Here is a 15,781-nt window from a genome sequence, read left to right on the forward strand (position 1 = left end):
ACCAGCCGTTTATATAATGGAACGTTTTATTGCTAGAGATGGCTGCCGCGTGGACTCGTCTTGAATAGTCAGGTTCCTCAGGTTATCAGAATGCACTAATTACCTGAGGAGATGTTACAGACAATGTTACATAGTGGGAACAATAACAACCCTTCTTATTAGACCTTTGTATCTGCCTGGGGAACCAGACAATGGTTTTATTTGTGTGTGAATACATTGCCATTTTTATGCCGCTGACTCCGGCATTGTTGATCTGTACAGCCTGGAGGGGGGTTCTCAAGCTGCAGTCATCCAATCAGGGCGTCAGGTCCTTCAGTTTACTCAGCAGCATTTCATTTTTGCGGCATTCCTGGAAACAAGGACACTCGTTATATAACAGGTAGTGCAGAAGGCGGAGTCTAATACCCAACCCTACATTCGTCTCACCTCCTTAAACTCCTTCACTGTCTTGAAGTACAATCTCTGCTTCTCCAACATCTCGAGATATTCATCATTCAGCTGATCCCGTCTCATCTTATTCTCCTGTTTCTTCTTCTCCATCTGAGGATACAAAACCAGTCACAGGCCCAGTCTCTGTACTGATCGGGGATTCACTACGTCACCTATAAGTAACTAGACAGATGGATACATGTACCGGAATATACAACATGGGTCCATCACGCAGTCTTCCTCCACGTCATACACGTGAGGAATGACGCAACGAGTGGTCATGTGGCTGGCAGTCTGTGGTACCATGATGCATATGAGGACCTCCCCTACTAAAAGTTTAGGTTAAATACCCTGTTCCTGTTCTGTCTGATCCCGTCCACAATCTGCTCCATCTGTCGGAGGAACTGATCCCGGGTGCTGGAAGACGCCATCGCACTGAGGGAAGAACAAAGGGACATTTCAGGATTATCTGTGGTCTACGTCATAAGTTCCATTTCTGTATCTTCTCCTCAATGCTTTTTATGAAAACACTGGATCATTATTATAAGTAAATCAGGTTTGTTTTGTTTTTTTCAAAATCAAATTCGTGATATAAAGAATACAATACACCGGCCCCTTGGCGACTGTTCCTGCACAGCCCTAATCACCGGCTCCTTGTAAATGTTCCCACTCATCACTAGTCCCAACCCCATTTTCGACGGCCCCATGAACCCATCATCAGCCAAACAGAAACCTTTAGAAGATGTCAGGAAACTGGCGTTAGATTTACTCACTGCTGGAAGTTGTCATGAACAGAATTCAGCAAATTCACCTGAAAGAGGAAAGTGCAAGAAATAAGTTACAAAACTCAATGAAAGAAGCTGTGATCTGAGCAGTCCTGGGGGTATCTAGACGCTCGTTATACCCACCCTCTGTTCTGTACAGTCTAAATCAAGAACATCCCCCCAGGAGATGGATGGAAAACCCCAGTCTATGTATCATCTCTCCCCCTATGGCCACTCATACAATCATTGTTTATTTATAGGGCGCCACAGAGCCGTAGCGCTGATCATTTACAGACCACATACATCTTACAGGTATTACATACATGAATATAATAACATGCATGAACACAATCAAGCACAATAACATGTTCTTGGATAGTCATGAGGTAGCTCAGACACCAGTGTGAATTCCAAGTGTGTGAGTTTAACAATAAAACATTCAGCATTATAGGAGGAGAACATACATGAGACAGGATAGAGAGGCCCCTGTCTGAGAGCAAGAGCTTACATTCTAGAAGGAGCGGGCGATAAGAGACGGTAGGTGCAGGTAGGACACGAATGGATGTGGTGAACGGAGATGTAGTGGACATAAGGGTCTAGGAGGTTGTAGGTTGGCAACAAAGAAGAGTTGACTTTTGTGGGAGTGTTTGAAGGACTGTAGGTTAGGAGAGTGGCTGGTAGGGCGAGGAAGAGAGTTCCATAGGGGGGAGAGCAGTGTAGCAGACATCTTGGAGTGGGAGGAGGTTATAACGGAAGAGAGTTAAAGGTCAGAGATGGAGTGGCGTGGTCACATCTCGTGACGAGATCAGAGATGTATGGAGGGGACGTGCAAGTGTGGGCCCTGTAGGTGAGGATGAGCAGCTTGAACTGTATTCTGGAAGCAATGTGGAGCGAATGGAGGGATTTACAGAGAGGGTCAGCAGGGGAAGACCAGGGAGGAGGTTACAGTAGTCAAGGCGGGTTATAATGTGTGAGTGGACCAAGGTTTTATTTACTAAGCAAGGAAGGGGCATAATTTGGCAATGTTGCGGAGGAGGCGACAGACTGCAAGAGGGACTGGAAATGATGGGTGACATTGAGGCAGCATCCATGGGAAAAGCAGATTCATTCAGATTAATTTTGAGGAAGTGTTGGGTCATCCAGGTGGAGATGGCAGCGAAGCAGTTGGACACGGGATAGAAAAGAAGGGGAGAGGTTGGAGGAGTAAGGGTGGATTTTTGGGTGTCATCTGAATAGAGGTGGAAGCGGAGGCCGAAGGAGCGAACGAGTTCACCGAGAGAGGAAGTAAGAAAGAGAAGAACGACAATAGAGAGAGGAGGGGAGAAGGAATCAGAGGTTGAGACACAGAAGGAGCGACCTCAGAGACAAGGAGACAAACCAAAGCCAAAAGGAGTGAAGGGTGTCAAGGAAAAGAGACACTGACAGCGGCAGACATGAGAAGGGAGAAGTGGCCATTTAGCTACAGTAGGTCATTGATCGCTCTTGTGAGGGTGCTCTCTCTGGGCAGAAGGAGAGGTGGCGAGTCTGTAGGGGGTGCAGGGTTAGGGTTTGGAGTGATGGAGACAAAATGGGATGGCTGAGGCTGCAGGATCAAGGATGATAGAGAGTGTTAATTATAGAGAGATGGAAGTGTTGGGGCAGAGAGAGGCGGCTCTAGAGAGGTTGAGAAGAGGGTGGGGCCGACGCCACTAAGTGCACACGGCTTTTTGTGGGTAGCAGTAAGAAGGAATTGACTGAATCTATATGACCTGTCACACGTGTAATACCATGTAATCTCTATATGACCTGTCACACACGTGTAGTACTATGTCCCTCACCTCCTTCTCCAGGTAAACCTTCTTATCATCCAAGGTGTTGTACAGGGTAAAGAACTGTTTGGTCTCCTTGTGGGTGGCTGACACTATAAGACAGTAACAGATGTGGTTACATAGGATGTCTCCGTGTAATGTTCGTGTGTCACACGTCAGCGCTGCATGTTGTGTTCCCAGGACATGAACGCAGAGCACGTACGAGTGATCGGTACCTTGTCCGTAGAGCTCAATGAATCTCTTCTGATACTGAGTCAGCTCCGCTCGACTCGGAACCTCGTCGATTTTACGCTGCAAAATAGCGATTTCCCTATTCCTCCGAGCCTGGAAGACAACGGAGAGAAGAGAAGGAAAACACAGATATTTAGGAACATAAAAAATTAAGCTCACGTTACTCATTATGGTTCATTGTTAGGACAGAACTGTATTAAGGTCAAGGTATAGCAGTCATTATCGGGAAACTCGGGATCCAGAAAGTGCCAAGACTTAAGAAGTAAATAATTCCTGGTGCTTAATAATGTCATCCACCCAAACGTGATCACTGCGCGTTCCACCCCTATGGTCACTGTGAGGAGAACTGCTGCACAGACATTATCACTGCGCATTCCACCCCTATGGTCACTATGAGGAGAACTGCTATACTCTGCTACACAGACATGATCACTGAGCTCCACCCCCTACAGTTACTGTGAGGAGCTCTGCTACACTATACATATACACACACACAGGAATCTCACCAGGAGGAGTCGGATCTTCTGCAGTTTTTCCCGCTCTGCTTTATGTTGCTGCTCGAACACCAGAGATCGCTCCTGAAAATACAACAGGACGCACAATGTAACTAACGGTTCTGTCTTTTCATCTATCACAAGAACAAGATCTATTACCAGGTTCTAGAAAACTCAGAACACGATGACCCTCTAACTCGTGTAAAAGTCGGGACAATGTCCACATTACCTTGTCCTCTCCGCTTTCTGCAATTTCCGTCTTCAGATTCTGGATATTCTGCTGCAGACGAGTCATCTCCTCCTGGATGTGGGAGAACGCGCTCATTATACGACATGTTCATTACATCCAGTGCACCCACGTTTTACACGAGGGCCGAGGACACTACAGACGGGGCGACAGATAGACCCTTGGGGGCGACTCACCCGGCAGTGGGCTCGAAACTGCTGCTCCTGAGTCTTCAGACTTTCATTCATCGCCACCAACGCTCGCAGTTTCTGTAAGATGCTGAGTACAGCGACATTATGTACGGATCAGTTTCCGTGTAATGGTTCTCATGTTAACACTACAACTGCTGGACGTTAATCACATCCGTCTAACACTCGTCCAGTGAGAATTCTAGAATAATTATTGTCCTGTACGTTACTGATCCGATCACGTTCCCACATTCAGCACCTACAAAGCTACAAGATTCCGTCACTGTATGAAATAAGTAAACAACAAGTTATACATCCCCCCCCCCCCCCAGAGTGTGACTCACGCGGGGTCCGCTTTGGACTCCACCGTCTCCAGGGCAGAGAGCTCCTCATCCAGCTTCTCACTGCGACTGGTAATCTGAGAGTCAGGAAATATCCGGGAATCACTAACAGGAGACAACAGCAGCATCTGGGGCCACAAGTGGCCCCGCACTGCTCAGAGGCCGATAATTACCTCCGTCAGTTTCTTCTTCGCTTCGTCACACCCGGCCTGGAGATCGCAGGATTTCTCCTTCAGCTGAAATTAGAGGAAACTTGTTTCGATAAATGAAGTAAAACACAGAACCCAGAAATGTCATGTGACCACTGACACCAGCAGCGCATGTTCTGGCTCCACCTATAACGCCTACAAGTCTCCACAGAGTAACGCAGCCAGCGCTCCGGTACCTGCTCCAGGATTTTACTCTTCTGGGCAATTTGCTTAGTGACCGCGGCCACTTTCCTGCGCTGCTGCTGGGCCGCGCCCAGGTTCTCCGGACGCTCCTCGGTGGTAAACTCAGATTGCTGGAAAGAAAAACAGAGGTGGAATTAACGCTCAGCTGGACGCATATCCCGATACTCCGTCTAATGACAGCAACGTGGATGTGACCAAATGTGAACAAGCAGAGCAGGAGGTGGAAGCAGGAAGCAGGCAACCTGCAGGGGCGCATGTCTATAGAGAACTGAGCACTCTATGTACAGGTAGAGAAGCACAGCAATATACATTATAGGCATTTAATGACAAAAACAGGTCAAATGTCTCTCACCTTCTCAGCGTATTCAGACACCACCTGTTTGATCTCGTCTGACTGTAACCCCACAATCTGCCCCACCGTACTCGCTGTCAGACGGCCCTGAAAGGACAGAACCAGTCACACAAACACAAACACAAACTTCACATTACACAACTTTATCATAGATCCTCCCGATATCATTTCATCTTCATTATCTATTACTGTCACATTGTTCTAGAACGAAACCTCTGACCCAGTGCAGGTAATTCTGTCCGCTACATGCGTCATCTCAGTACAATGCGTATAACAGTTACATATATAACACAGAGACTGACCTGCTCCAGGTCCATGGCTGCCATGCCGGTCATCAGAGCCTTAATGCGGAGCTATCACAGAGGAAACATGGAAACCGTTAGCACAGAGGCTGCAAATTACCCAAGAACTTAAACTTAAGGGGCTGTATTCAGATGAACCCGTATTCTGTGACTGCTCCCCACATGGCCCTGCTGCTCCCCCTCCTCAATTACTAGGACTGGGAAAAATATATGGAAGGTGGAGACCAAAATAGAATGGACGGAATGAAAGAGGAAATTAGCAGAAAGACAAATCTATGCTGCCCCCTGATCAGCGCTCTGGTTATGTGCGGAGACATGGTGAAGGCAGCTCCATCTCCCCATCCAAGCACTGACTGCTGTCCAGCTCCATCTCCCTATGCAAGCACTGACTGCTGCCACAGGCTCCATCTCCCCATCCAAGCACTGACTGCTGCCACAGGCTCCATCTCCCCATCCAAGCACTGACTGCTGCCACAGGCTCCATCTCCCCATCCAAGCACTGACTGCTGCCCGGCTCCATCTCCCCATCCAAGCACTGACTGCTGCCACAGGCTCCATCTCCCCATCCAAGCACTGACTGCTGCCACAGGCTCCATCTCCCCATCCAAGCACTGACTGCTGCCACAGGCTCCATCTCCCCATCCAAGCACTGACTGCTGCCACAGGCTCCATCTCCCCATCCAAGCACTGACTGCTGCCACAGGCTCCATCTCCCCATCCAAGCACTGACTGCTGCCACAGGCTCCATCTCCCCATCCAAGCACTGACTGCTGCCACAGGCTCCATCTCCCCATCCAAGCACTGACTGCTGCCACAGGCTCCATCTCCCCATCCAAGCACTGACTGCTGCCACAGGCTCCATCTCCCCATCCAAGCACTGACTGCTGCCACAGGCTCCATCTCCCCATCCAAGCACTGACTGCTGCCACAGGCTCTATCTCCCCATCCAAGCACTGACTGCTGCCACAGGCTCCATCTCCCCATCCAAGCACTGACTGCTGCCACAGGCTCCATCTCCCCATCCAAGCACTGACTGCTGCCCGGCTCCATCTCCCCATCCAAGCACTGACTGCTGCCCGGCTCCATCTCCCCATCCAAGCACTGACTGCTGCCACAGGCTCCATCTCCCCATCCAAGCACTGACTGCTGCCACAGGCTCCATCTCCCCATCCAAGCACTGACTGCTGCCACAGGCTCCATCTCCCCATCCAAGCACTGACTGCTGCCACAGGCTCCATCTCCCCATCCAAGCACTGACTGATGCCACGGGCTGGAGCAGTTACTGAAGGACATACACACAACACCCTGCATCCCGCTCAGCGTCATTAGGGCCTCTCTGATTCTACGCCGCACAATGAGGCGCCGTTTCCTCCACACTGGACGTGAGATGTTTTACAGTAGAAAGCGGCCACTTACTTCCTCCTGCGCCTGCAGCTCTTCCTCATCCTTCGCGTCTCCTTTGCCGACCAGCCCAGATGGGACGGAGATTTTATGATCATCTGGCTGTCAGACAGAGCAATGGGAGGTCAGGGCTTATATGACATATGGGATAATATAACCGCTCACTGTAAATTATAAGGATATTATACATTAAGTCAGATGAGTTCCGTGACCACAGAACGGCACAGGGCCACGGGTCACCGGGACCAAGGTAACTTCTAATATTCCTAACAACTTACAGTACAGAGAGCGTTATTCATAATGACACTGACGCAAAAACATCAGAACTCACCAGTTACATAGATATTTACAGGTGTTTATACAGATATTACCATCACGTGTGTATTATAAGGTATTTTACCTACTACAGAAATAAGGGGAAAATCTGGAGGCACCATGAAAGCTTTGTAGACAACACATAGCAAGACAAATGAATGGGCGAGTGTGAGAGGGGAGAGAGAGGGGAGAGGGACCAAAGGGCGAGTAGGAGAGTGGGGAGAGAGAGGGACTGACGGGCGAGTGCGGGGAGAGAGAGGGACTGACGGGCGAGTGCGAGAGAGGGGAGAGGGACCGATGGAGGAGTGAGAGAGACGAGTATGAAGAACAAACCTTGTCCGTCTTTCCAGTCTTACTGACCCCGTATCTCCTGCAAACACAGAATAAACAAATTATAAAGAGACTTTTACACACATCATTATTTACCAGCATCACGGACAGATCTGTACAAGAAATCGCTGAGCTACTGAGGCCGAACAGAACGTTTATATTCCAAATAATTATATATATATATATTTTCCTATTTTTATACAGTGTCCAGCAGACATTACAGTGTTCCCCGTTTACACCTCCTCTAACAGACCCCTCCTGGCTGTTGGTCACAGAATCTTTTTTCCTGTGCACCAGTTTTCATACATTTCCTAGTTTGTGTTTCAGGTGAATTGATTACAGCATTTATTATACTTGTTCTGTGACTCAAAGGTTAATTTACCAAGTCAGTGACCCGCGGGCACCGGCTCACCCGCAGGACAGAAGGGAATTACACAAAACCACACTGCGCTATTTACAGACGCACAGACAGCAGTCTCCATTTTTTAGCTACATTTCCATGTAAACTCTGGACACGCCACGACTGACAGGAGACTGCACACACAACGCGGTGTCATTCTATAAGATAGTAGATAGTCCCTAGAGCATGTACAATAACCATGTTCTGCCGCATCATCCGATGTGCGGTACCTGCCGTATTCCAAGAGAGTGGAGTGAACACGCGATTCCTCATCTGTCAGCGCCGCCGCGTCCCCCTGCCGCTTGTATTTCCTGCGCGGTTTGTAGATATCCTGAGGAGAGGAAACAGAAAGTCCCTAAAGACAAGAAACCCCCAAATGGGACAGAAGACGCCGTCTACATGTTGGAGAAGACATTATCATTTACACAGTCGAGTGGTGGATAAGATAATGCAGATTGATGGGGTAACTGCGCCCAATTGTAGCTGGTAACTCATCAAACCCAGAAACAATTTACAGGATAACTCCAAGCAATCTAAAAATGTCCTTTTAGGCACAGTTCACCAAGTACAACATTACACTCTCCGCCTGTGCAACGTTACCACAATCTGACATTATCAAGATCCAAAGCGTCACCCCTAGTATGATAGGCTGGTCTAACAGAGCGAGGGTTGTCAGTGCCCCTCCCACATGAATGTGGAGACAGGAGCATCTGCAACAACGCTGCCTGCTGATTGGTGCAAGGGGCAGTAGGAGAAACTTGCGCTGCTCTCCGGACATTCATGGTAACAGCTATAAAGATCTAAACTTTCCATCTGATCATAATGAATTTATATGTTAAGATTTAAGTGGAATATTTTGTGAATTGCATTATTTGCGACTGGTTCAAGTGAATGAGCAGAGATACTTACAAAGGTCTCTGTGAGCGTTCTCACCGCCTTCTCCTTCCGACTGACAAACTCATCGTCCTGTGAAGGGAGAGTCAGGGACATGTATGAACGCGGTGTAACGTGAAGACGCCACAATTCCTTCTACGAGGTTTTAGTTTTTCACCGACATATTCAATACTAAAAGAAACCGACGCCCTATTACCCACCTCCGGGAGGCTGTGCTCTCTCTGGAACTGAGACACCGAGTACGAGCGGATGTAATCGCCCATTTCTTGCCTGGTCTCGATGGCGCGTTTCACAAGCCACTGCCGGAGACACGGATGAAGGGTGTGAGCGGGTGAGAGTTCACTTCGCACAATAATAGAAATATAAAAGAATCTTCCACTATGTGCGGCTGTTACACGAAGCATCGCCTGTACCCGCCGTTACACCGCACATCTTGTGCTGGATTCATACCTGGATGACTGGGAAGATGTGGATGAAATCCATGCCTTGGATCTGATGTGGTTCCAGACGGTGAGGACATTTCATTTTTGGTAAAACCGATACAATCTTCTCGGTTAAAGCTCTGAAACAAGAAACCAGAACTTGTGAACGGCAGTTCTTGTCGGCCACAGATTCATTTATTAAGGACTTAAGTTGGGGTAGTTCCATATTTCCACCAACTACACCAGTTTATTAAACATCAGAGTACCCCCTTATTCTGGGAACATTTTCTTGCACCTCTATAATATCCCTGCAAAAAAGTATTGAGGTCTAACACACAAATATATTTTACCAGTTTATCAAACTCTGCATTGACATTTGGTGGAAAAGTCCCAAAAAAATGTCACAACCTCAGAGCAGGTGAAACCCGTCAACAGGTACATGACAGACGGGAAATTATACTTGAGAAATTCACACAAAGCTCACATACTGCTCTGTAGATTATAAGGGTATATTAATAACGTGCGGAGAATGCTCTGACTAAAGTACCCAGTGATGCAGGATCTGAGCCATCGCTGGTCACTACCTGAGGCCACTGGCAGGATGCACTCAGACATTGCTGTTTGTGATTCTGCAGCTGCTGAGCTGCGTCTGAATCCATGAGGGGAACCATGCGGATATCTCACAGCGTCAGACAGGACTGTTCCCTGCTGGGGGGATGCACAGTGTACTAACATCGCTGACACCATTAGAAAATAGCGACTCCTATGCTCCCTACAAAGTCATGCTAGATAAGAGCGCTCACAAACCGCAACAAATGCAGACTCCCATCGGCTTTGTGGCAGCGCATCTAAATGTCTGCAGGCATATCCCAAGCCACAGCCACGTAGGGGCGATACAGATCTTAGAAAAGGATTTCTCAGCGCGCTGTGTTGTCGCTAACAGTGGCAGACGCCATGTAGACGCCTCTGTCTGCGATTGTCTGAGCTAAACTTACATCTTTTGCCCGATCGTTGAGTTCTCTTGAAATAGCAGATCTACATCAATGTCAAAGTTACAGGTAGTGATACACCAGGTCATACCACCCACCACCTGTAGAGGGAGACATCGTAACACACGTGAAACCACCAACATTATTATTACCATTTATTTATATAAAAAATACTAATACCGCTAATTCCGCAGCGCTGTACAGAGAACTCACTCACATCAGTCCCTGCCCCATTGGGGCTTACAGTCTAAATTCCCTAATATACACACACACACACACACACACACACACACACACACACAGGGAAATTTGTTAGCAGCCAATTAACCTACCAGTATGTTTGTGGAGTGTGGGAGGAAACCAGAGCACCTGGAGGAAACCCACGCAAACACGGGGAGAACATACAAACTCCACACAGATAAGACCATGGTCTGGAACTCAACTCATGACCCCAGTGCTGTGAGGCAGACGTGCTAACCACTGAGCCACCGTGCTGCCCATACAACATGGGAACAACATGACAAGAATTCCTCCGTCACCTTATCAAATGGAGAGAGGCCTTTAATTCTGGCTCTGAAATATCCGGCAGCCACCAACAGCTCCAAGATCTCCGCCAGTTTCACATTCTGCTCTTCATCCTCCCGGATTTCTACCTGAAATAATAAAAAATGAAACGTGAATTCCTCCAAGATATTCTGTAAAATGTGGGGTTCACCTAACCTGTATCACAGCCGAGGGCCACCTCCCTGGGTGTCCTACCCACAACTCCTCATCATAACCCTCCGAGACCCCCCCCCCCCCCAAAAAACAAACTTTTCCCTATTCTGTTTATCATGCTGACAGTTTAATTAAATTATTTAATAAATTACATAAAAATTAAACATGTATTTAATGCCCTTATCGGACTTTATAAGAGGCCGGTGCGGTGTACCCCAAACCAACAAAGGGTTCAATAACCAGCAGCTGTCTGCCCACTGCCAGGTAGCTCTCCGAACCCCCGACGCTGCCGCACGTCCTAACACAGGCAGAGGACAGTGTGACACACCAGGACAGACACCATATGCACCTGTTAAAGCCGTATTACTAGCAGACGGTCAGGGGCAGATGCAAATAGCGGATAATGATGATGGTCACCAGCAAGTGCAAGCCGCTTGTGATTGGCTGTTTGCAAATACTCTGCTGAGTAGGCTGCTTTCTTCATTGCAGGTACATACATTACGCTTTTGTCTGCATGTTTTTTCCCTCCACATGTGACACAGGGAGTTATATTATGTATTAGAGGTTTTTGTTTTGATTTATTGAAGCATAATAGCGAATACAAATTTTTTAAACAAAACAAATAGTTATAAACAGGAGTGTGTGTGATGTATGCTTAGCTATTCTTCTATGTCACTGTACAGACTGTGGATATACACAGCGCAGCCACAACATTAAATCCACTGCCTAATATAGTGTAGGTCCCCCTCATGCTACCAAACCAGCTCTGACCCGTCGAGGCCTCCACAAGACCTCTGAAGGTGTCCTGTGGTATCTGGCACTAAGACGTTAGCAGCAGATCCTGTAAGTCCTGTAAGGTGTGAGGTGAGGCCTCCATGGCTCGGACTTGTTTTTTTTAGCACATCCCACAGATGATCAGATTGAGATCTGGGGAATTTGAGGCCAAGTCAACACCCTGATCTCTTTGTCGTGTTCCTCAAACCATTCCTGAACAATGTTTGCAGTGTGACAGGGCGCATTATCCTGCTGAAAGAGGCCATCAGGGAATACCGCTGCCATGAAGGGTGTACTTGTTCTGCAGCAATATTTAGGTAGGTGGTACGTGTCATAGTAACATCCACATGAATGCCAGGACCCAAGGTTTCCCAGCAGAACATTGCCCAGAGCATCACACTGCCTCCGCCGGCTGCCTTCTTCCCATAGAGCATCCTGGTGCCATCGCTTATCCAGTTAAACGACGCACACTCACCCGGCCGCCCACATGATGTTAAAGAAAACGTGATTCATACGACCAGGTCACCTTCTTCCATTACACCATGATCCAGTTCTGGCGCTCATGTGTAGGCGCTTTCAATGGTGGACAGGGACCAGCAGAGACAATCAGCAAGCTGCGATGCTCTGTGTGTTCTGACTCCTCTCTATCATAACCAGCATTAACTTCTTCAGCAGTTTGTGCTACAGTAGCTCCTCTGTGTGATTGGTCCAGACGGGCGCCTTCATTCCCCATGTGCATCAATGAGCCTTGGGCGCCCATGACACTGTTGTCGGTTCACTGGTTGTTCTTCCTTTGACCATTTTTGTTAGGTACTAATCACTGCATCCCGGGATGACAATACGAGACCGGCCGTTTTGGAGATGCTCTGACCCAGTCGTCTACCCATCGCTATTTGGCCCTTGTCAGATCCTTACGCTTACACATCTTTCCTGCTTCCAACTCATCAACTGCAATAACTGACTGTTCACTTGCTGCCTAATATTTCCCAGCCCTTGTCAGGTGCCGATGTAACACTATAATCAATGTTATTCACTTCACTTGTTAAAGGTTTTAATGTTGTGGCTGATCCATGTACCTACAGGGCAAGGGGTACACTGGGGGTGTACATACACAGGGCACACTGGGTGAATATACAGGGCAGGGGGGGGGGGGGGGTACACCGGGTGTATATACAGGGCAGTGGGGGGTACACCAGGTGTATATACAGGGCAGCGGGGGGGGTACAGCGGGTGTATATACAGGGCAGGGGGGGTACACTGGGTGTATATACAGAGCAGGGGGGTACACTGGGTGTATATACAGAACAGGGGGGGTACACTGGGTGTATAAACAGGGCAGGAGGGGGGGTACACTGGGTGTATATACAGGGCAGGGGGGATACACTGGGTGTATATACAGGGGGGGATACACTGGGTGTATATACAGGGGGGGGATACACTGGGTGTATATACAGGGGGGGGGATACACTGGGTGTATATACAGGGGGGGGGATACACTGGGTGTATATACAGGGGGGGGATACACTGGGTGTATATACAGGGGGGGGATACACTGGGTGTATATACAGGGGGGGGAAACACTGGGTGTATATGCAGGGCAGGGGGGGTACACTGGGTGTATATGCAGGGCAGGGGGGATACACTGGGTGTATATACAGGGGGGGATACACTGGGTGTATATGCAGGGCAGGGGGGGTACACTGGGTGTATATACAGGGGGGGATACACTGGGTGTATATGCAGGGCAGGGGGGATACACTGGGTGTATATACAGGGGGGGTACACTGGGTGTATATACAGGGGGGGATACACTGGGTGTATATGCAGGGCAGGGGGGATACACTGGGTGTATATACAGGGGGGGATACACTGGGTGTATATACAGGGGGGGGGATACACTGGGTGTATATACAGGGGGGGGATACACTGGGTGTATATACAGGGGGGGGATACACTGGGTGTATATACAGGGGGGGGATACACTGGGTGTATATACAGGGGGGGGATACACTGGGTGTATATACAGGGGGGGGATACACTGGGTGTATATACAGGGGGGGGAAACACTGGGTGTATATGCAGGGCAGGGGGGGTACACTGGGTGTATATGCAGGGCAGGGGGGGTACACTGGGTGTATATACAGGGGGGGATACACTGGGTGTATATGCAGGGCAGGGGGGGTACACTGGGTGTATATACAGGGGGGGATACACTGGGTGTATATGCAGGGCAGGGGGGATACACTGGGTGTATATACAGGGGGGGATACACTGGGTGTATATGCAGGGCAGGGGGGATACACTGGGTGTATATACAGGGGGGGGATACACTGGGTGTATATACAGGGGGGGATACACTGGGTGTATATACAGAGCAGGGGGTGGTACACTGGGTGTATATACAGAGCAGGGGGGTACACTGGGTGTATATACAGAACAGGGGGATACACTGGGTGTATATACAGAACAGGGGGATACACTGGGTGTATATACAGAACAGGGGGATACACTGGGTGTATATACAGAACAGGGGGATACACTGGGTGTATATACAGAGCAGGGGGGTACACTGGGTGTATATACAGAGCAGCAGGGGGGGGGGGGGGTTATACTGTCAGTGTCCCCCCCCCCCCCAGATGTTCGGACTGTACCTCGGGGACCGGCTCCCCCCTGCTCCCGGCCATGGCTCTCGGTACAGCTCACACTCCGGCACCTCCCGGGGGGTCTCAGCTCTCTCCCAGCTCTCCGCAAACACAAAAGAGAGGAAACTCCCCCCGCTACGGATGTGGTATCGTCCAGCGAGAGGCGTGGTTCTCCGAGTACCACGTGATCTGTCACATGACCATAGATTGAGAAAAGAGGACACAGACTGACAGTGTGACAGACACAGAGACACACAGAGAGGAGACAGAGACTACATGAGATAAAGTGATGCAATTACTGGTGATTAATTCTCATTAATTGCAGCTTTTATGGATTAAAGACCAGAAAATATAAGAAATGAAATATTTCACAGGACAGGAAGTACAATGTCAGGCAGAGGTATAAGAATAGGAAGTACAATGTCAGGCAGAGGTATAAGAACAGGAAGTACAATGTCAGGCAGAGGTATAAGAACAGGAAGTACAATGTCAGGCAGAGGTATAAGAACAGGAAGTACAATGTCAGGCAGAGGTATAAACAGGAAGTACAATGTCAGGCAGGGTCTATCTATGTACTGGAAGTACAATGTCAGGTAGGGTTCTGGAGACAGGATGTATAATGTCAGGTAAAGTACTGGAGGCAAGCAGTACAATGTCAGGTAAGGTTCTGGAGAGAGGAGGTACAATGTAAGCCCCCTGAATACCCCAGAATTAGGTTTGATTTTATAAATGTAATCATTATTATCTCTCCTCTGTATTTCTAGAGCTCAATTCCTTCATTTGGTGACAATATGATTCTGGGCTCTGGCAGATGGGTTTGGATTTGGGTGGAAGAGGAAAGTGGATAATGTCCAGCAGGTGGCGATGTGGTACAGCACAAGGTGGAAACCATCTAAACTGGGAGCATTTGGAACCTTTCTGGATTATAGATGTCTCCAGATTCTGTACAATGCATAGTATGCAGGAATGAGGGAGAGTCCTGGGCACACAAACTAAAAAAATCATCTACTAATATGCAGACCATATACTGTTATCAATGCAGATTTATACAGGTGACCCCATAGAGGGACATTTCAGAAGGGAAGGAAATTAAATCCTGAAAATGCCATCTTGTGTAATTGAAAGGTTTGCTACACAAGTAGGACTAGGTGCAAATGTCAGATGCACCTAGGTTGTCGGGTAGGGCATTTTACCTGTCAAATATGCTATTTTAAAGCAAACAGCGCTCATAAACTCACATGTAGGGGTGTAGTTTCATTTGATCCATTGTGACTATTCTGCCCTGTAATCTGCATTGAATGCCAATTGTAAGGCAGGAAAGAGAAGATGTTCAACTTCATGTGTAGCAGCACAGTGATAAGTGTGATATA

At 48.3% G+C, this 15,781-nt stretch overlaps 1 protein-coding gene across 1 annotated transcript; it reads right to left on the reverse strand.

Moving 5' to 3' along the window:
• Nucleotides 1-8: 8 nt before the first annotated feature.
• Nucleotides 9-14,596, reverse strand: CCDC93 (CCC complex scaffolding subunit CCDC93). Its single transcript, XM_075181210.1, has 23 exons — nucleotides 14,421-14,596; nucleotides 10,818-10,931; nucleotides 10,285-10,379; nucleotides 9,318-9,429; nucleotides 9,068-9,166; nucleotides 8,883-8,939; nucleotides 8,204-8,304; nucleotides 7,577-7,613; nucleotides 6,944-7,030; nucleotides 5,528-5,578; nucleotides 5,226-5,312; nucleotides 4,867-4,983; nucleotides 4,655-4,717; nucleotides 4,485-4,558; nucleotides 4,150-4,231; nucleotides 3,956-4,027; nucleotides 3,739-3,810; nucleotides 3,217-3,325; nucleotides 3,011-3,093; nucleotides 1,203-1,240; nucleotides 780-864; nucleotides 427-540; nucleotides 9-349 (listed from the first exon to the last, which is right to left on the reverse strand). Exons 1-23 carry the CDS (start codon nucleotides 14,451-14,453, stop codon nucleotides 296-298), a joined length of 1,836 nt encoding a protein of 611 aa, XP_075037311.1. The 5' UTR covers nucleotides 14,454-14,596; the 3' UTR covers nucleotides 9-295.
• Nucleotides 14,597-15,781: the final 1,185 nt, after the last annotated feature.

The sequence above is a fragment of the Mixophyes fleayi genome, chromosome 7 (genome assembly GCF_038048845.1).
Source record: "Mixophyes fleayi isolate aMixFle1 chromosome 7, aMixFle1.hap1, whole genome shotgun sequence".
Classification (NCBI taxonomy): domain Eukaryota; kingdom Metazoa; phylum Chordata; class Amphibia; order Anura; family Limnodynastidae; genus Mixophyes; species Mixophyes fleayi.